This window comes from Populus alba, chromosome 18 (assembly GCF_005239225.2).
Source record: "Populus alba chromosome 18, ASM523922v2, whole genome shotgun sequence".
Classification (NCBI taxonomy): Eukaryota; Viridiplantae; Streptophyta; class Magnoliopsida; order Malpighiales; family Salicaceae; genus Populus; species Populus alba.
This window is the reverse complement of record NC_133301.1, coordinates 548,881-570,875: the sequence shown is the minus strand read 5'-3', so window position 1 is coordinate 570,875 and position 21,995 is coordinate 548,881. Positions and strand designations below refer to the sequence as shown.

The window sequence follows — 21,995 nt, the reverse complement described above, 5'->3', positions numbered from 1 at the left end:
TATTCTAAGACCTTACTTAACCATCTAAATTTTTAAGTTAAATTTTAAAAATATAATTTATATTATTTTCTAATATATTGTATCTTTTAATTCGTAGTTTCACTGGAATCGGAATTGTTAGCACTGTGATCAACATTTAAGCTTTGGCAGAATAAAATCTCAACCAGTTCTGTGAGTATTCTGATCCATCTGCTGTGATATATCAACTTCTTGGGTTGCAAAAGCAATGTAATATTCTGTTTTACTTGTACTGTTTTCCATATTGTCAGGCTGTGGAAATTAATATCCAAAACTATTTTCATTTAGTTAGTGTCCCGTAAATTATTATGGGGTTTTTTTAGAAAGAATTTGTCTTTTCAAAAAAGAAAAGACAGGGGACATGTTCTTTCTATGTTCATTATCTTCGTCTCTTCTAATCTCGAGACAACAACCAAATGCCAACACTTGTACCAAAACCCTTCGGATAAAATGGAATTCGGTAGATACTACTGTATAGATTGGTGCACATAAGATTCGATAAGAACATCATGTCCCTCTGTGTTTTTTGAATTAGAATATGTTATCTGCTTTCCTTTGTTAGTTATAGTAATCAAGCTTTCTTATGTGTTCAATTCTTACAGTTTAGCTCTCAGCTCTCAAAAAGCAGAATAAAGGCTATAATGACACTCATAAAATTGAGAGAAGGGATAGAGAAGAGAAGCTCTTTGATGCTGTTGTGATGGCTATAGTGTCACAGACTGTTAAAGAGGAAAACATTCAGCAACAGATAGCAGACATGCTGGGCTTGATGATGATGGTCAAAAACGATTATGAAATAAAAAATACTTTATATTAAATAATAATGAAAAATTAAGTATGTATACAATTATCTAAGTTTGTAGTCCACAGAGATTTTGGACTGCTAATTAGATGGTACAGATATAAAATCTTGAGCATTTAATAGCATGATATAAGTATCAGCTTGCCGCTTCTGACCTCATATCATATAATATAATAAACGAACTACATCCTCACAAAATATTAATGAACTAGCTGGCTGATACCAAACGGATAAGCATCAGAAGGGTCAGGAGCATGGAACGCCCTTGCTGCTGTAAGTTTATTCAAAGCCTCTGTAGGATGGAAACCATCCCAGAATATGAACTCGTTTCTATTAGGACATGCAGTTGAGCTTGGACTACAGAGACCAACATTGTTAACTTGACAGCAGCTGGATTTGAAGACCTTGAAACCTGCGAGTCACACAGAGCACAGGAATCAATGGCTAACAGTAAGAAAAGCAACAAGATTGGAGATTCTCAACCACGTACCAAGCTTAGTAGGATCTCTTCCTAACGTTCCAGCTGAATTGATATAAATAACTTTCGAATCGGTTAATTCTTTATTGAGTTGATCAACAAGAGATTTTAGCCTGACATTAAAAAGCTGAACTGCACCAGTAATGCTCTCTGAACATGTACCATTCTTGCCAAATAAAACAATTGAATTTGGAGTGCAGCTGATTGCTCCTAAACCAAACAAGGCAATCTTTCTTGCTCCAGCATCGTGCAACGTCTAGAGAAACAGTAAAGATACGGGTGTCAAATTTGACGATGCATCAGAATGCTGTCAAAAAAGAAATAAATATAGAAAAGCTCACCCTGATTTGCTTAGAATATTGATCGATAAGAACACCTGCAAACTGAGCAGGAGTATACCGAGTACTCGTTGCGGAGCCAGGCAGAAAGTAGTCGTTTATATAATCATTGCTGCCCATTCCAACAGTATACAGGCATTGATTAAGGTGAGCTGCAGTTGAATCTTTTAGAGTTTTAGTCAATCTTGATATTGTAATCTGGTGGTTGTTTAATTGCTGATTGAAGCCAACATGAGTACCCTGCAAAGATAATGTATCATATGTTCATCGATTAGTACATATATATAACCCTTCTCCAATAAGAAAAAATGTTTATTACCAAATTACGTCCAGCCTCATCACGAATTCCTGAGGAGCCAGATGCATAATTCACTCCATTGATCATTTCTGATTCTGTAGCTGTGGCAAATGGTTGAATATAATCTTTCAAACCCAAAAGCTCGGCTGTACATTATTTACAGGAAAAAAACATAGAAAAATATTAGCGCCATATACCTATAAACCATATATATATATATATATATATATATATATATGCAAAATGGCAACAGAAACAGGCAAAGCATACTGATTATATCTGCTACGGTTTTTCCATTAGTGAACCTTCCTGTAGGGCCAGCAGGAAAATCAATCCCGTAAGGTGGATAATTGACTTTTGCACTTGTAGACAGTCCATTATTATTGCCACTATCAACCAAGGAATCGCCAAATATGAAATAACAAGGAACTGATGCAGCTACGAGGATATAAGGTTGCATGCTTGATGCTACAGTTAGTAAAATAAAGATCAAACATGATGGTTTTAGCAAAAGAGCAGGCGCCATTGATACAGAAAAGAAACAAAATCTCCAAAAAAGTTGACAGAGAAGGATGGTAATTATTTCTAGATGAGAAGAGAGGAAGGATTTACGGGTTATATAGAGAGAGCAGGAAGAATTAAATTAGGAAATAAGAAAAATCCAATAATTTAGTCTTTCTATTGTAATAGCAATGCATGTAATTCTGCGAATCTCTCTCCATAGATTGCTCCAGCTTATCTTTCGGGTTTTTCGTATTGTGTGGATGATGATGCTTCTCATGTTTTCTTCTAGCTTCTAACAAAACATTTTCTTTCTGAAAACTCAGATTAGGATAATAATGCTAAAGAAGAGGAGTTTTGCCCATTAAGCATTTGTTTAATTAGTGCCTTAACTGTGCTCCCTATTAAAAAAATAATTATACTCCAACGTCTTCGGAGCCAGATGTAATCACAAGGCCAGCAGCCCATAAGCCCATAATCTTACTCCAAAGTCTTCGGAGCCAGATGAAATCACAATGCCTGAAGCCCATAAGCCCATGATCTTACTCCAACGTCTTCGGAGCCAGATGTAATCATAAGCCCATAAGCCCATAATCATACTCCAAAGTCTTCGGAGCCAGATGTAATCATAAGCCCATACGCCCATAATCATACTCCAACGTCTTAGGAGCCAGATGTAATCATAAGCCCGTAATCATACTCCAACGTCTTCAGAGCCAGATGTAATCATCTCTCACAAAGCATCACAGCGATTTGGTACTACCTGCTGTCATAATATCACCCAATGGCCACACTTCTTTCACCACGTCGTTTCACCCCCTCCCTCCGTCACCTCACACCTTCAAGATCCAAAATTAGGGCTCGTGACCTCTCCTTCCCCTTCTGCGTCACAACTCGGTCACTGACCCAACTCGCGTCGAGCTCCATGAGTCAGTCCACCACAGATTTAGAACCCAATCCACAAAACGAAGAAAAGAAAGCAGGGAACTCAGATGAGGTGTTGGTGCAGTATGTGGTGTTAAGGAGAGACCTAATAGACACGTGGCCGATGGGGAGTGTGGTGACACAGGGATGCCATGCCTCGGTTTCCGCCATTTGGTCACACAAGGAGGATCCTCGTACTCTTCAGTATTGTAGCCCTGAAAATATCGATTCTATGCATAAGGTAATTTCTTTTTCAATTTTCCTTCATGGGTTTTTTTTTCCTTTTAGATTTTTCATAAATTTCTCAACTTGGAAAGGGTAGAAAAAGATGAATGCCATGAAGGGTTATTGGCGTATTATTCAGTCTTAGTAGATAAATTGGATATTTTGGTGACAACATTATCAAATTAGAGGAGATTTATGGCTTATGTAGTGGAAATACCCAGCAAGGAAGGTGGTCAAAATGTTCGGATTAAGATAAAATATAAGGTATAAAAGTTATTGAATCGTACACGAGTAGACACATGAAATAAATGATTTAGAATGCCTCCTCTTGCCATTGAGGCTGTTCGTGTAAAATTCTATGTTTTATTTATGAAGCATTATTCGAAGTGTTTTTGTTGATTCTTGTATTTAGCATTTGATATTGTTGTCTCATTTCCTCGTTTGCATCAACAAGGCCTATGTCTCAGGTTGGCTGCCTCCTAATAACTTGCATTGCATTTGAGTACGTGTTTTAGCTGGATATGTATGCCTTGATTTGTATTGCTGGAGATTGTATGATGCCAGTTTGCATTGTGCCTTGGATTTGTTCTCATTGAGAAATGGAGATGTTTAAAGGGTATCAATGAGAAATGGTGACATCAATAATTGATACATAAACCTCTCAACTTTGAAAGTTTATGAGGATTATCAGTTATGGACCTAGGATCTGCCTTGCTTTTTTTATGCCAGGTTACTCTGGAGGTGAAAGGAGAAACTCAAATCTTGAACTTGTCAGAGAAGCTCAAAGCTGGAGGTATTGCTCATAAACTCTGGATTGAACAGCCAGAAAACATTCCTACTTGTCTTGCCACGAAGCCTTATCCTAAATCTGTGGTAGCTTTGTTTTTTAAAAAGTTAAAACTTTGCAAGTGATGTATTTTGGATTTTACTGATTCATAAACAATTTTGCATTTTCTTTCCTGCTTGCTACCAATTATGAATTAGCTGCAAAAGCGTGAAGGGTCTATGATATATTATGTTTTAAGATTTGGGATGTGTTTCATGACTGGCTCGGATGAGTGATGGCTGGACTTGAAAATATGGCCGATGGTGTGGATTCCCATCCGACCTCCTGAAGCAGGTGTCTAGTTGTGATCTACACCATCGGACAGCGAGTCAAGTCCAACATCCGAGACAGTCCCGAAATAGGGGGTGATATGCGATTTTGCAAGGGAATGTCTGGTGGTGGAAGTCTCTACAGCATGCGGAGTTCCGGTTCAGGATCATCCACCAAAAAATCGTTACTTAAAGAAAATTTCAGTTACCCTGATTGTCATGCCACTTCATAAATCCCCTCTTCAGTTCGTCCTCATGTAAAAAATTTAAGTACAGAATTTAATTTTCTAACATTTCCATTAATTATTGGAAAAAGTTATATAATTACTTGTTTACTAAGTGACGGATAGGCACTATATTTTTTCGGTGGCGTAAGATACATATTTTGTCGGTAATTAATTTACTAACAAAATTTCCGATAGAAATGCTCTGTCGGTGAATCTTTTATCGGTAATTTTTTTATCCATTGGTAAATCTGCTATTAATAAAAAAAATATTATTATTGATGGATTTACTGATGAAACAGACATGTAAAAAAAAAAAAAAAATAACCATTTCATTCCGTCGGTATATCCCTTGAAAAATACTATCGGTAATTATTTAAAATATATTTTTTAAAAAAATTCATTTTATTAAATTATAAAATAATTAAATTAACATAAATCAAAACTCTATAATATATGCTCAAAATGCTTGGAAAAAAAAATGAACTCAAACAAATTTGCAACAAATAAATAAAATGAAAAAATAAATTCAACTAAAAAAATTCATATGAAAAAAATGAAATTGCAATTGCTAAAAATTTAAAAATCCTATAAATAAATCAACTAAAAATTGATCTTATATGAAAAAAAAATAATCTCATAACAACATTTATACAATTATTAAGAAAAAAACAATTAAAAATAAAATAAAAAACAAATATAATGAAAAAAATCATGAAAAAAAAAAAAAAAATATTATCTTAATGTAGTTGCAAGTGAAGCTAAGGAGAAAGAATGTTTTTGTAAAGCATATTAATTAAAAAAAAAGTAGGAGGATAAAAGAAGAAAGAAGAAGAAAACATACCCGAATATGGAGGAGAAGAGAAGGAGATGAGGATATATAGAAGAGAAGAGAAGAGAAAGAAATAGATATTGATGTTTTTTACATATAGTGAAGAAGAAGAAGAATAAGAAATGAGTCAGTCTCTTGTTAAATAAGATGATTCAGACTTTTTATTGGAGGGCATTAGTGATGGAATTACCGACGGATAATGAAATATTGATATTTTTTAATTATTTCATCAGTAATTCTGTTTGTAATATTTAATTTAAATTGTCAATTTCATAAAAAGTTTTCAGAAACTGCCACCAATCACCAATAATTTTTCAATCCGTCAATGATTCCGTCGATAATATTTAAATAAAAATTTTAAATTAATTGAATTCTTTCAGAAAACCATCAAATAACACCGACGACTTTTCAATTTGTCGGTGATTTTGTCCGTAAAGAACAATAATTAACAGTGCAATTCGAAAGTGAATAATTCTAGAGCTCTCTGGAAAATACTAACGGAAAATTCCATTGGTGATTCATTTTGTAATTGACATGATAAACAGTGTTCACAGTTTACCAACGAATTTATTGACGAAATAAATTCTATCGGTAATTCCGTTGATAAAAATAACACATCATCATTTTTTTTTGCTTTGTTTTAAAATTTTTTTTCATTGTAATTCCCTCGGTATGTACCGAGAAAATATTTCCGTCGGTGAAATCCCTCAAAAATTTACCGACAGAAATATTCCCTTGATATTTCCGTTTATATTTATTGATTTTCTGGTAGTAAGAGAACGTTGTTGAAATTTTATTTTTTAAAAAATTTATTTATTTATTTTTGTATTGTTTTGATACGTTGATGTGAAAAATAATTTTTTTAAAATAAAAAAATTATTTTGATATATTTTCAAATAAAAAACACTTTGAAAAACAACTATTACTATACTTTCCAACACCCTCTCAAAATAAAATAAAAGCAGCCCTTGTGATGAAGCTCCAATGCTTGCAATGGAGCTCATGGTATACAAAGGAGTGCTTTTTATGATATGATATTCAAGGACAAGAACCCATTTTCGATCTTGAGCTATGGACAATGAAGAATGAGAGTTGGACAAAGCTATTCATATATCGATCCCTTCCCAGAACTGGGATTTACCCTTGGGAATTTAACCAAACGCAATTTTGCATATCAAAAGCCAATTTCCCTTTCTTTCTTTCTTTTTTTTACTTTAACAAGTATTTGTTTTCTTATGAAGGCTACATGCTCATAATTCTGTTATATATTTAATTAAATTGTGGTAATAATATGAAGGATATTCTTTTTTTTTTTTGTCAAATACAAACTTTATAATAGCATAATAATATTACGTTCAACCTATATCGATTTGTATCATATTGAGATACCTTAATTTGATAGGTAGGTGAATGAGTTTATTTTAAAATAATTTTCCTTTTTTAATTTGACACGGAGAATATTTATTTTCCTCAATTCTCAGTAAATAAAAAGAGAAAGAAAAAACCCTAAAAACAGCCTTAACACAAAATAGCAGCTGCATAGTTTCCTTCTTCAAGAGACCCTTCTCTCTTTCTTTAATCAGTTTTCCAAAACATAAAGAGAAATCAGGAGTTAGGCTACACCAGCAAGCATGGCTGCCGGATCCTGTCTACCTGAAGATATGATTAGAGAAACTCTGTTAAGATTGCCAGTGCAATCCTTGCTTCGATTCCAGGTTGTATGTAAACGCTGGCTGGCTCTGATTACAAGCTCCGACTTTATTCTCACACACTGCAAACACCGTCCAAAACACTCAATCATGCTTACAAACACTTGGTTTGGAGAAAATTATGGCATATCAGTGCTTCAAGCTGATGCAAAAGGTAAACCTGAGCATCGAAACCTACCATCGTCGCTGATGAATAATGTTGTCAAGTGTCGCAGCATTGGTTCTAGTAATGGTTTATTATGTGTTTATGTCAAAAACACACATAATGTTGATTATTTTTTATGGAATCCAGCAACAAGAAAACATCGGCTTCTGCTCTTTCCCCCAACACTAGGTCATTACACTCCTCGTACTTTTGGGTTTGGTTTTGTTCCTGAAACAAGTGATTACAAATTGCTTATAGTTGATGATGCATCGTTCGAGGGTAATCTCAATCTCAAAGCTTTGGTTTACACATTGAGCACAGATTCTTGGAAAGAAGTCGAGGGAGTTACTGCCAGCCGAAGTTATCTCAGTCCTAAGATTTCTGTGGTGGTTCAGGGAATGTGGTATGATTTGATTTACCGAGAGGAGGAGAACATTGTTCAAGGCACATTAAGGGAACCTCGGAAGGTACCATCTATTATCAAATTCAATATGGCTAATGATGTCTTCTCAAAGATTGAAGATGGTCTACCTTATGATAATGCTTGTGGCAGAAACATGAACCTTATGGAGTACAAAGAATTACTTGCTATGGGCATTTACAGGGATGAAGAAACAACTTTCGAGCTAGAGATATGGACATTGATGAAGAATGAGTACTGCTGGACAAAACTATTCGTGTGTAGACCTTTGCCCAAAATTATGACTATGATACCTCTGGGGTTTCGGAATGATAAAGAAATCATATTAAGTGATTATTCTACCGAATTATTTTATGACATTTTGCAATTGTACGATCCCTCGACCCAAGAATCAAGTGTGGTTTCGACATATGAAGATTTTATATACTTCGACGCTCATAATTACGTGGAAAGCCTAGTTTCAGTGGATGCCTGGTCATCAAGTTGTGTGCAGATGTTTTCTTAACATGGAAAGGACCAAGCCATCGATCAGCAGGGGGCAACAGAAAGCGGAAGAGAACAGGTTGGAATTGATGCATTCAAGTAGGTTATAACAATTAAGAGGTTTATGTGCTTTTGATTAATTAAATGGTACGGAATGATTCTCTTGTTTGAAATTTTTGTTATTTAACAATTAGCTTCTGATGACTATATCAATCCAAAATCTTAATAAAGATTTAGATGAAAGAACGTGTGTTTTTTTTTTTTTTGCTTTCATAATTCTGTACAGAACATACAGCAATACATGCAGGTTTATTAGGACTAATTTAAGGTCTAGATCCTTAACTTTTAGCTAACATAATATTCATACTAATTACAAAGTCAACACCAGTAATTAAGGAGATTGTTTTCTATTTGTAGAATTCTTGTCAACACCAGAAATTACAGAGATTGTTTCCTATTTGTAGGATTCTGGTCAACACCAGTATTCCAAGAATCCAGGGATTATGTTTTCCAACCTTCAAACTATTAAAAAATACTTCAAAACTTTGATTATCCTATTCATAAACTCAAAAGCGTGAGTTAAGAGGTAATTCTAATGACTTTGTTAATAATTCATGAATTTGATTCAATCCAGTCAAAACAAGTTCAAAACTTGAAGAAAAAAGGTTGTTCGAGATTTAGTAAGAAAGAGATGGATTGTTTTGTTGTATATGGAGTTCTGAACACGAGACAGCTTCACAATAAGAATTCGAAGAGAGCACTGTGACTAAATCTCCACGTTGATTCAGAGAGAGATAACAAGAACAATTAACGTCTGATTTTATTATGAAGAGGACATGCACAAGGGGTGGAGAAACATATTAAAAGGTTAATGAGCGGAGTCAAATGCCTATATTACTGACAGCATGCATGATAGATCGTGTTCTTCTCGATCCAGACGCATTAGGACTTTGTCAATTACTTGATTACATGTTGTCATCCCTCCCACCATGGCACCTATAAATTGTTTCGCAACCTCTACGGTACCCATTTGCAGGTGCCTTCACACATGGATGTCTTGGGCCACACAAGGGTTCGTGATCACCTTTAACGACAGTTCCATAATTAACAGATCTAGTCGCCTCTGCATTTCCTGCAAAAAGAGAGCATACCATCAGCAAGCAAAGCCCCAAAGCCATCAACTTGTTTGAGGGAGACATTGTTAACAAGGGCAATGGTCTTGTATGCTAATGTGTTGAAGGAAGGAAGGAAGGGAGGGATGGAACCAGAGAGCCGAGGAGGCTATTAATTTGAATGCTAGTTGAAACCCTTGGGATTTATACATGCATGGATTTGCCTATTATAAGGCATATTAGCTGGCCTTTACAAATCATCCTGTTACCTCCATCCTACGCTGTGGATGATAAAAATACTTGTGGTCTGCGTCATTTGGCAAGGGAATTATCAAGAAAACAAGTGAAGAAATTATGAGGGAAAGAGAGGGAGAGGACGTCTACATGCAAGAGGGGAGGAGTTAAAAATCTCATCCAATTTAGAATTGAAATCTAAATTTCCTCCTGGGAAGGAGCCTTAAACGTAATTGTGAAAATCAATTTAAGTTCGATTAGGAATTGTGCACCAATTTTGAAATTTAAAAAATAGGGTTCTTGAGTAAAATTTGGGAGAATTGTAGAAATTGTTGAAATTGAGTTAATTGAAGTAACAAGTTAACTTAAATATGAAATCATGTAAAAATATCAAAGAAAAATCAATGGCCAAAAGAACAAGAGTGGCTAGCCATTTCGGGGATGAATGTGAGGAAAAGAAATTTTGATTTGCTTCATGAAATCTTTGTAATATGTTGTTATAATGTGAACAACGATTAAATGAGATAAATAATTGCATGAGAAAGAGAAGGAAACCCTTGATTTCCTTAGGCCAAGTTTCGGCCAAGTATAAATTGAGGAGGGGGAGGGGGAGTTTTGAGATTTCATTTGTTAATAATAAATGAATTATAAGTGTAGGAAGTTTACTAATAGGAAAAGTATGATAACTTTGTAAAAATTTGGGAGGAAAAAAAAAGAAATGTGTAGTGATTCCCAAAGGCATAAATCTAGAAGCATTAAAAGGAGATTAGATGAAGAATTGTAAAGAATTATGATAGTATATAGCATTGAATATATATATATATGGTTTGATTGTTTTTATGCTAATATTGCTTTTATTTTAAATATTTTCAAATATTATGTTGTTGCAGTCCATCATATTCATTATATGAGTAATATTCTAGATTCTTTATCTTTTGTGTTATTTAGAACTAAATAAATGTTGATGTATTTTGTATATCAAAAAACTATTACGACTTGAATTATAGTAGCATCTTTTAAATGGAATGTTTGAACATAAAACTATAGTATCATGTACTTGATCTTCATGTATGTTTATTTCTTTTATTTAAGTACTAAATCATGTCTGTCTTTAAAACATAGATGTTTGAGAAATTATGGCTCTACCAGTGAATATTGAAAAAGATTGAAATTTAAGACGATGGAGTTGTGAATTGTGATTAAATAATGATTAATAGAAATATGCATGTTGTTTTTCGATAATTTAGGATCTCCCAATAGTGGCTGTCTACTAATAACTCGACCCTTCAACTCATCAAAGTCAATATTTAAACCTGGCTTGCTCTATGATTCTGAGAGCTCCGTAGCTAGATCTATATGGCAATATTGGAGAAATAAGGCCATGCATTGTTTTTTTAGAGTGGAGGACGTTAATGCAACATCGTGGTTGCGATTTCTAGGAAGTAATCAAACCTAGTGTTGTGTAGCATATCGATCTAGTGATGACCCTCTAAGAGCTGTAGCTAGTAGATGTGAGCAAATTCAACGTTTACGGGCTTTGCCTCTTATTTCTCCTCATGGCTATGCTAATTTCTCTGCTCACTTGAAGAGAAAAGGTTGTTCGAGATTTTAGTAAGAAAGAGATGGATTGTTTTGCTGTTCATGGAGTTCTTAACACGAGACAGCTTCACAATAAGAATTCAAAGAGAGCACTGTGACTGAATCTCCATGTTGATTCAGAGAGAGATAACAAGAACAATTAACGTCCGATTTTATTATGAAGAGGACATACACATGGGGTGGAGTCTGGAGATACATATTAAAAGGTTAATGAGCGGAGTCAAAAGCATATATTACTGACAGCATGCATGATAGATCATGTTCTTCTCGATCCAGACGCATTAGGACTTTGTCAATTACTTGATTATATGTTGTCATCCCTCCCACCACGGCACTTATTAATTGTTTCGCAACCTCTATGGTACCCATTCGAGGGTGCCTTCACACATGGATGTCTTGGGCCACACAGGGGTTCGTGATCACCTTTAACGATAGCTCCATAATTAACAGATCTAGTCGCCTCTGCATTTCCTGCAAACAGAGTGCATACCATCAGCAAGCAAAGCCCCAAAGCCATCAACTTGTTTGAGGGAGACATTGTTAACAAGGGCAATGGTCTTGTAGGCAAATGCTGAAGGAAGGAAGGAAGGAAGGGATGGAAGCAGAGAGCTGAGGAGGTTATTAATTTGAAAGCTAGTTGAAACCCATGGGATTTATACATGCATGGATTTCCTATAATAAGGCATATTAGTTGGCCTTTACAACTTATCCTGTTACCTCTATCCTACGCTGTGGATGATAAAAATACTTGTGCTCTGCGTCATTCCAAACTGCTATGGAGCTGGTCTAGTTTTCTGTTAACAAAAAACTGTGTAATTATCGGCTGGATAAGACACCGAGAAGCAAACATTTGGATGAGACATCCCTGAATTGTTAGAGGATGAATGCAGATGCTATTTCTGGCAATTAAGGTCAGCTTGAGGCTCAAGGGCTAATTAACTTCTGGAAGATGCAGAAGAGAAGGAAGGAAGTTAAGTATGAAAGAAACAAGAAGATTCAAACGATGATGAGGCGAGGATATAGACAACTGGCACATAATATTTGGCCAGGTATTACTTTCCAAGAGGCCCTGAGTTTTTGAAAATCTTGCTGTTGAGTTTTTTTTTTTTTGGGTACTAAATAGACTCTAAGATCTAATAAAGAAACTTGACACACCAAATGCTTGACAAGAAACCATATTCAGAACTCGAAGTATCCACACCACACTATATCAAGCACACCGTAGCTGCAGAATGAACAAGGCAGATAGCATTCTGCAGCGTTTCCATTTCTGGTGTCACATTCTCATCATGTCACCCTGATAATCTGAACTAAAATCCACAGGTCTCTTGCAGCCACTATTTCCATTTTTCTTCAACTCCATCAAGCGGAAAAATTGCTTTGAAATTCTAGAATTGGGAATCCTGCAGACAGAATTGCTTGACAAGTGAAAGGAAGGGAGAAGCTTCTTTTTATTTGGATATTTGAGTGTTATCGATTGGTAGGAAAACTGTTTCAAGATAACTGAAAAGGTACGAAAGATGGATATGACTGCTCCTGAATCTTGCTCTGCTTTGTTGCCTTGTATGCTCTTACTGCTTCAGCACAGGATGGGCAACAGTCATCAACAGATATATGTGTGTCAGTGTGTGTCTATATATATATATATATATGGATGCAAGAGAATAGTAGCAGAGCATCCTGAGCTTTCAATTTGAAGACCTTAAGGTGTGCTAAGAGTCTTGGGCAAATCACTAATAACTGACACAATGAAACCTGGCAAATACAATAGAAAAAATCATGTGTACCGAAAGAAATTATCTGGCCAAGAACATGAACATTTTTTGGGATTTTTAACATCGTTTCTGGTTGACACGAAAGATAGAACATTAGTTCACAATACCAATAGCTTGATTGCCATAGAAAATGAGGAACATGTCAATAGTTAGCGGGTTCATGAAGATTCTCTGAGAAAAAGATTCGAAAGATCATATAAAAATGAAATCGTCAAATGCTGTCAATAATCTAATAAGACAGTGCATTCCAAAAGCTCGGATCTTTGAACTTTTGATAATCTAAGCAAATATCGAAGAGCTGCATTGTTAAGACTCAGATATATATTCCAGCATGTCTTATATTTCATCAGGTTGCTTTGTAGTGAGAATTCATTTACTGTGCTGTATATCAGACCACCATCATCGGTGATTTGATTGATTCCCTGAAATTCCCATGTGGATGCATGGAAGAGATGGGGAGAGAGCAGGGAGGAAATTACTTGATTTTCTACACGGGAAGTTTCCAGATATTGGCAACCATGAGCATCCCTCTTTTCCTGTTGCTTTCTCTTGCGGCCATTTGCTCAGCAACCAAACTGCAAGTAGAAAATCTGAAATTCCTAAACTTGATTTATGCTGCAATGTCACTGCAGCAAAGATGGTTATTATTATTTTAATTTTTTAAAATTTTAAATTTATTAAATTTCATCTTTATTATTTTAATTATTATTTATTTTATTTAAAATAATTAATAAAATTATATGTTTTTTTCAATTTCATTCTCATTCAATTTTTTTAATTTGTAAGATTTGTTTTTTATTATTTTAATAAACTTAAAAAAAATAAAACATTAATAAATTATTTTCCAACTTATTATCCATGACATAACCAAACTCTAAAAAGTATTTTTCATTACACTACCGAATATCAAAAAATAATTTATTTTTAAAAAAAAAATTACTTTCCAGTAAACAAACAAATTAAACTATAATTTTTTTAAAACCATTGAAATGATGTTTCAGGTTTTTTTAAAAAACAAAAATGAAAATGATGTTTTGGTAAAACAAAATGGGCATTATTTCTTGAAATATAATTTGCATGCACACATTCAAAAGACGAATAACAATTCCTGCTACCAGGGCGGCCATTGGGATAAGGTGATGGACATAATAAATCTCTTTAGATTTCTCAAATAATAATAGCAAAACAAAAAAAAAATCTCCCCGGAATGGGCATTATGTACCCTCTCATCACATAGTTCCACCAAATCGATGATTACATTACCAATTTCTTGAAGGAAGAAAAAAATACATAACCAAAACAAAAAAGTTGACCAGTATTTGAGTGTTGCTGCTCCTCTACAACTCAAATATAAAATGCGCCAAGTGAAATATGGCTTTTTTTAAAAAAAATGGCTACAGGTCTGAACAGAAACAGAGTGCCCGTGCTCTGCATCAACTGCCTCCCTTCTGCTTGAGAGTGATCTTATCCCCTAAGCTGAGGGCTATTCCCTGGGTCTTGCTCCTTATACGGATGTACCCACTAAGCTTCCCATCCAATTGCTTCTCGATGCTCACGTTAACAAGAGCGTCCTCACCAAAAACACTCTTGGCGTACAAATTTGCAGCCAGGAAACCGCAGTCACCATCCAGTGCGGACCTGAAATTCAACCACCCAAAAGAGCACTTCGTCAAATACCAGCGGAAGGACATCAGATCGGTCAAAGAGTCTGTTATCTATATACGGAGCACATAGACCGAAATAACTTACGGTGCGGTGAGACACTTCATATTGGTTGACTTGATGATGTGGTCCAGAAAATCCTTCTCGCTTTGGATTATTGTGTTCACAGCGACCTGGAACAAGTTATAAGCAAAAACATGATTAGAAATTATTATACATCAAGCACTGGTCCTAATGGATGTAGAAGAAAAGATTGCAGAGATCAATGTCAGAATAAGAAGACAATTTAACGGCAGAGTACAAGGAGGAAATGGAGATCAAATCAAGAAACAACCAGTATAAAGACAAGCACATAACCAGAATTCAGGCAAATAACAATATCAAAGACAACATCAAATAAAAGGATACTCCCACCAACAGAAATTGCATAAGAGGATCGTTTAGATTGAAGCAAGCCAAGAAACAATTTTCTCGACTGAAAAACAGAGGAAAAAAAAAGAGGAAAATCATACACCAAAATAGCTAAGCCTCTGCATTGCTGCAAATAACAATGACGGCTTCACATCAAGCCACAGTTCAAGTGGCATTCACTATATAAACTGAATGATACAGTTCAGAAATTGAAATTTTCACCCCAGTCACGTCCCAGTAACTAAAACTAGGCTTATATCCTTGCACAATGATGCCAGTGAAATTTGAAAAGTCTTGTATCATTGCAGGTGGCATGTAACACAAATCAGTGTAATAAATATGTAAAAGAGAATGCCAGGGGTACCTTGTTTTCCCATTCAAACTCCGCCCACATTGACCTGAAAGCTGCATCCGTGCAAACCGCAGGAGAGATGTAATCCATGATATCAATATGGATGTCATTAAGTACAACAACTGTACGCTCAAGTACGTTGGAGGCCTCATACACAATATTGCCAAAAATCACTCCTGTCTCTGTTGAGGACACCTTGATGTTGGCCTTTATCTGCCTACTAGACTCGGGAGCTAGGGTGTAGTTCTGGGGCCGCTCCACCAGTTTCAGATCACCCATTGTGGCAAGTTCCAAGCACAAATTCTGGAGAGTTTCTGTTGTCCTGTTGATCACTGTGACATCAAGCACAATGTCATAGTGATGAACTGTCACATAAGCTTCAGCATAAACAGGGTCACTAAATCCTGTGAGCTGAAGGATGCGATTAAGCTTATTTGCATCATCCCCATCATTGATGAACTCCCCAGTTGCTCGCTTCAAATCATCTTGAACTTCATCTTCCAACTCCAGCTGACTCATACCCTGAAATTTTGATGATATCACAAACACTTAATGTGAATATTTTACTACAGAACTGAAACTGCTTTGATATCAATTAACAGCATCTGATATCAAGCAATGTTTAGACAATCAACTAATGAACTTAAGAGACCTGATCATTGAAACATGAGGAGAATATCAACTTGACATGGAAAACATCATAGCAGGGAATATTCACCAGCATCAAATCTTTACTGGAAAAAAATAAATTGTAAAGCCTAAAACTGAATCAATCTAAAACCAAATGACCCTTTCAGATTATATCAAGCAGATCCAACTCTCAAGGAATGAAACGAGTAAACAAGTAACTTTTAAAACGACAGTTCACAAAATCAGAAAAGTTATGTAAGATATGCAGATGCTGAGTTACCGGGCGCGGGGGGGATGCAGCATAGCTCAAAAACAAATATTAAAGTCATCTTTTCATAAGCAACTATCAGTGAATGTATCAATGATAGTGACAAATACTAATAACCAAAATTAGCAGTGGGTCCTAGCAAACTCCTAGTCAAAAACTAAATTTCAAATCTTTCTTACCTTTCTGCTCTTCAAATGGTAGAAATCAATGAGGTCATCTGGCTGTGCATAAGAAACCTGAGCCTTTGCCTTTAGTTCCTCAGTTTCCCTCAACTGTTTCTCTGAAAGCATTTTGACAAAACTCTGACGGCAAGACTGCAGCCATATCTTCCTGACCTCGTCACCTGTACTGCATAGTAATCTTATGCAAAGGACAATCCTATCATAAGAGTCACAGTCAATTGGGTGTGACAGGACTGGTGATTGCCCAAGTTGTATCATAGAGACCATGATCAACAATGCCTGTGTGGATACTTTGTTTACTTCAACCCTAGAAGGCTGCACCTCTTCCAATCTCAGAACAAGCTTTGTCAAAGTGCATGCCACAACTGCTCCGAGGAAAAAATCACCAGTCAGAAGAAGGGATCTCAAGTTCCCAGCAGCCAATGAACCCTGAACAATGCTTGGAGGCGAAAAGGCAGTTTCAGAAGCAGCACTCTGTGTTGCATAAGTCCCATCAGAAAGAATGGCAGGTCTTCTAGAAGAAACGGTAACAGAACTTGGTTGTTGAGAGTTCTTAGAAGCATCAGTGGGTGCTTCCCCTTCTTCTGAAACTGAATAAAATGGTAGCTCTCCCAGGCATTGCTTGATGGTTGCAATACCACTTTCAACTTCAGAAAGGGACAGGCAATACTCGCCAATAATCCAGAGAGCACAGCAGCAAACCCTTGCAGCTCGTATCTGGTAGAAAGTGTCCAACAGTCTTGTTATAATTGAAACCCTCAGTTTCGGATTGGTCTCAATTATCTCCCGGACAAATATTGCCACATCAATAGCTGAAGCAACATTATTGTCACCCAGGAAATCCATCAACAGGTGAACCACTGTGCTTGCCACCTCTGGGAACTTGATGGCACAAGAATGGATGGCTTGGATGAGCATCTGCCTGTACTCGCCATTCTTCTCAAGCTCTCCATTTTGAGTCTTCATAACTTCCTTCTTCAACATGAGAACAACCTCGTTGATGTTCCTCGGGGTGATCAACTCAAGGACAATATCTAGAGTCTTTCTCTGAATGTCAAGATTTGGGCTGGATAGTACCCTAAGCACATCCATTATTCTGTCAACCATGATCTCTCTATGAGAAGACTTGAGCTCATTCAGACGATCAAGAACAATAAGCTTCACGTTGTTGTCACTCTGAGAGAGAAGAAGCTGGCAATAGGTGTTAGCAGCAGCTCTAATAGCAGTAGGTGCAGATGACAGAGAAACAAGTGTCCCAGCACACTCGTAAATAACTGCATTAGAAGGGGCATTCAGCAATGAAATAATGATCTTAATGTATTTTCCCTTCTCTCCCCGATTTGTTCTGCACACCTTCCGAATCAACTCCAGGACAACCATCTGCAGCAGTTCACCCCATTCAGAGACCTTATCAACATTGGTCAAGAGGTAATTAATGGCCCGATCTTGATCACAAGTAAATAGCATGAGAAAAGCATTCCTCTTTGCTGATTGATCCTGCTCTGTTGACAGAACCTTCTCAATCATTTCAGGAGCATCAACCAAAAGCTGCTCACCCTGAGGAAGCTTATAAATGGACATCACAGCTAAGATAGCATTCCTCCTAATGAACGGATGCCGGTGTTCAAGATTCTGGAGGACTGAGGGGATAAGCGGTTCAATTATTTCTGTCTCATTCAATCGACAGAGAAACCTCAGTGTCACTCCTCGAATGTATTCATTGGGGTGCTGCAGATTGTTCCTCAGGTTTTGGCAAATGAGAATCATCTCTGGTAACACCCTACCCTTCTGGTCCTTCTTGTCAATAATCTCCAGATACAAAAGCAAAAGTTTCTGGACCGTGTGGTCTTCTGATGGCAGGACATATCTGACTATGGTGATAAAAAGCTGTGGTAAGGTTTCCCCATTCAATAGAAGACTAATTGCCTTCTTCATGGCATCAATCTTTGCTGACGCATCACTGCCTTCAAGTGCTTCTTTGATCTCCGTAGCTATAGCTGGGGTTCCTTTATCAAAATGCACAAGAAGAGTGCAAGACTTCTCCATCTCTTTTTTTATTTCCTGGTAATACACCAAAATCATTTTAATTGAATTCAATATAAGATAAACAGGCAAGAAAAAGAAAAGGAAAAAAAGAGAGAGAATACCGACTGTTAAAAACAAAACGGTGCACAGACAGTGAAAAATAAAATGTAAGGAGCTTCACTGTTCCCTGTGACTGGCTTTGTCTATTTAGAAAAATGCAACATACCATAAAAATCATGATACATGCATTTAGTTTCTCTATTTCATATTCTTAAGCCAACAGACCACCAATTTTTAACAACATCCTACCATTTCCACCTACTCTATAGATCATGACCAATACTTTCTGATAGCAATAACACACTGACCAAATTTTTCTACCTACATCACAGATCCCACAATAATTTATAGTTTTCATTAACACGGTAATTTCAATCAGCAGGAAACCTAATTTGTAATTAGCAGGAAAATCAAATCATAACTAAACATTAAAATTTAACAACATTCTCATTGTAACTTCTTCGAATCTCAAACACTACACAATGAGATCACTAATTGAACAAAACAAAAGTTCTAAGACAGAATTCTTAATTGCTCCCTACTATTTTCACTAGTGGTCCCAAATCACCAAATTTACCTCCATTATAGATCTGGCACGATTAACACGAAATTGTAACTAAATCTCTGATTAGCATAAAAATCATTTTGTTCAACTAACTAACTACATTACTCAAAAATCAAAATTAGATCTAATAATTAATTAAAAAAACACATTGCAGATCTGCTTAGTCTGAATTCAGATCAGAAACCTATATGCAAAGCCATAATCAGACGATACGTCGTCGTGTTCTATTGTGAGCCAATGAATAATCTATTCAGATCAGAAACCTAAATGCAAAGTCAGAATCAGACGATGCATCGTTGCATTCAATAGTCTATTCAGATCAGGAAAAAAAATAGAAACCTAAAGATGAGCCAATTCGAGGAGGCATAAACGATAGTAGTAATCATTAAAAACGGCAATCTGTTTGGGCTCTGACAATTTCATTTTCTCGATAGAGGATTAGAGAGTAAGAGAGAACGAACCGTGTGACGATGAGATCCAACGAAGTGAGAGATTTGCGTGAAATTGAAACAGCAAACTGAGTCGAAACTAGCTAGAAGGGGAGAGAGATCATTTGAAACTGAGTCGGATCAGATCCAGCCCATGTGTTCTTTATTCATAATAAGCCAAGGAAGGGAAGTGCAGGACTTGGAGTGTAATTTTTTAAGTTTGTTATGGTTTTCTTGGTAACTGCGTCTGTGTTTTTTTTTTCTTTTATATTATGTATATTAATTATAATTATTTGTGAAAAATTTGTTAATCCTTAGGTTTAAATTCATTTAATCAATTTTATACTTGTTTTTGATAAATAAATGGAATAAAAGAGGGCTTGGTAAGGTAAGAAGATCTAGTTAGCAAAGGAAGGTATTTTAAGAAAAAAAATTATTAAATTGAGAATAGTTGGTGTTATTTTATAAATTATCTGATTATTTTTACAATTTATTATATAGTTTTAATAAATTATAGAGACTAAGTTATAATTAATTTTATCATTTAATGATTTTATATAGTAATATGTATGTACAATTTTTTCATTGGATTGGTTAGACATAACTTGAAAAATAATGAATTTAAATGAATTATCCATTATTAAATTAAAAATTACTTGAATATTAATAAATTGCTAAATTAAATCATTAAAGTTTATAATTATTTTTTAGCATGATTTAAATTAATAGCATTAGCTTGGTAATGAATTTTGATAAGATGTCGCTCGTAGTTACTTTTTAAATTAATAGCATTATGATTTAAATAATATATTTTTTATTTATTAAAAAAATACTTTTAAACATTAAAATAATCTAAACATATAAAAAAAAATTATTAATTTAAAATTAAAAAAATACAAAAACATGCATCTCATTACAACGGTGAGAGGATCCTCACACCTCAAATTAGGAAGACTTAAAACAACGGATTTCGATTTCCTTGTTCTACAAATTGATTGAATATTTTTCAAGGTCTAATCCAGTATGTTATCAAGCTCTGATAAGAACCTCAAAATCATGGCTACAAAATCTTTTCTTGAACAAAACTATGGCTGCATGTATCAATTATCAGAGAAATCGTGTCTCAGCTGCCAAGCTTTTAATCACAGAACAAAAAATATTGAAAAAACTTTCAAGTATTATGTACATCATAATAAGAACAAAAGGTAGCTGCTACATCTGGGTCTATGTTTGATCAAGAAGATCATTATTTGGGTAATTACAAGCTCTTAAGTTTTACTACTGGACAGCTAATTTTCTAGCACACAGAGAGCAATAATATCTCTTCTTGGTCTTGAAATATAGAGGCAAGAAGCAAAACCTCCACTGGGTCTCTACATCCATGGCTTGAACCATCCCTCCACAGTATGGACATGCCCCGGGTGCTGGTTGCCTTGCTACCACCCTCTCATCCTCATCACACACAAATACCAAGCACATCTTTCCCTTTCTTGATTCGAACTTCCTTCTTAATTTCCTCTTCTTGATCGATGATTCCTGTCAGAGTACTGTGGATTTTCTTGACAGGGGTTAGGGTATTTTATAGAGACAACTTGGAGCAAGATGCTTGAGATGTCTGGAAAGATGTAGAAAGCATAACAGGAAGGGAAGGGAAGGGGAAGGAGGAGGAGGAGAGAAGTTTTGTGCTAACCGTGTGAGTCTAGAAGATTCTGACCGACTCAGTTGATTTCCTGTTTATTTCTTAAGATAAGAATCTTTATGTCATGTCGCGTAAACTCGTTCAATAATTCATTAGAACAGTAAAACGCGTTTTGCAGGATATTTTTTAAAATATATTTTATTTAAAAATATATATTAAAATAATATTTCTTTTATTTTTTAAAATTAAATTTTGATAGTTAAAATTATCTAAAAATATAAAAATACTAATTTATAATAAAAAAAATAAAAAATTTTAATTTTTTTAAAAAATACTTATACATGCAATAATAGATTGACTTGACTTGTATTGATATAGGTAATATTTGAGATTATAATATATGATATTTTTTAAATATTTTTAGTTGGTAAAATAATATTTTTATTATTTTTAATATTATTACATTAAAAAAATATTAAAAAAAAAAACGATTTTTTCATTGACTCAACTTTGAGTTTACCTATTAAGACATGTCTTATAAAATGTTTTTTTACGGTAGC

The 21,995-nt window shown here is 35.2% G+C and overlaps 5 protein-coding genes across 5 annotated transcripts; 2 read left to right on the top strand and 3 right to left on the bottom strand.

Annotated features, from left to right (window-relative positions):
* Positions 1–907: 907 nt before the first annotated feature.
* LOC118059421 (GDSL esterase/lipase At1g29670) lies at positions 908–2,682 on the bottom strand. The gene is made up of 5 exons (XM_035072279.2): positions 2,205–2,682; positions 1,956–2,080; positions 1,640–1,876; positions 1,311–1,554; positions 908–1,232 (listed from the first exon to the last, which is right to left on the bottom strand). Exons 1-5 carry the CDS (start codon positions 2,458–2,460, stop codon positions 1,021–1,023), a joined length of 1,074 nt encoding a protein of 357 aa, XP_034928170.1. The 5' UTR covers positions 2,461–2,682; the 3' UTR covers positions 908–1,020.
* A 505-nt stretch (positions 2,683–3,187) lies between these two features.
* LOC118059420 (uncharacterized) lies at positions 3,188–4,544 on the top strand. Its single transcript, XM_035072278.2, has 2 exons — positions 3,188–3,600; positions 4,314–4,544. Exons 1-2 carry the CDS (start codon positions 3,220–3,222, stop codon positions 4,494–4,496), a joined length of 564 nt encoding a protein of 187 aa, XP_034928169.1. The 5' UTR covers positions 3,188–3,219; the 3' UTR covers positions 4,497–4,544.
* Positions 4,545–7,130: 2,586 nt separating this feature from the next.
* LOC118059419 (putative F-box protein At3g20705) lies at positions 7,131–8,635 on the top strand. Its single transcript, XM_035072277.2, has one exon. The coding sequence runs from the start codon at positions 7,367–7,369 to the stop codon at positions 8,513–8,515; it is 1,149 nt and encodes a 382-aa protein (XP_034928168.1). The 5' UTR covers positions 7,131–7,366; the 3' UTR covers positions 8,516–8,635.
* A 5,718-nt stretch (positions 8,636–14,353) lies between these two features.
* On the bottom strand, positions 14,354–20,046 carry LOC118059418 (coatomer subunit beta-1). The gene is made up of 5 exons (XM_035072275.2): positions 19,830–20,046; positions 16,716–18,779; positions 15,651–16,160; positions 14,963–15,048; positions 14,354–14,851 (listed from the first exon to the last, which is right to left on the bottom strand). The coding sequence occupies exons 2-5, from the start codon at positions 18,762–18,764 to the stop codon at positions 14,647–14,649; spliced, it is 2,850 nt and encodes a 949-aa protein (XP_034928166.1). The 5' UTR covers positions 18,765–18,779; positions 19,830–20,046; the 3' UTR covers positions 14,354–14,646.
* A 909-nt stretch (positions 20,047–20,955) lies between these two features.
* Positions 20,956–21,522, bottom strand: LOC118059417 (uncharacterized). Its single transcript, XM_035072274.2, has one exon. It carries the CDS (start codon positions 21,273–21,275, stop codon positions 21,075–21,077), a length of 201 nt encoding a protein of 66 aa, XP_034928165.1. The 5' UTR covers positions 21,276–21,522; the 3' UTR covers positions 20,956–21,074.
* Between the last annotated feature and the right edge of the window lie 473 nt (positions 21,523–21,995).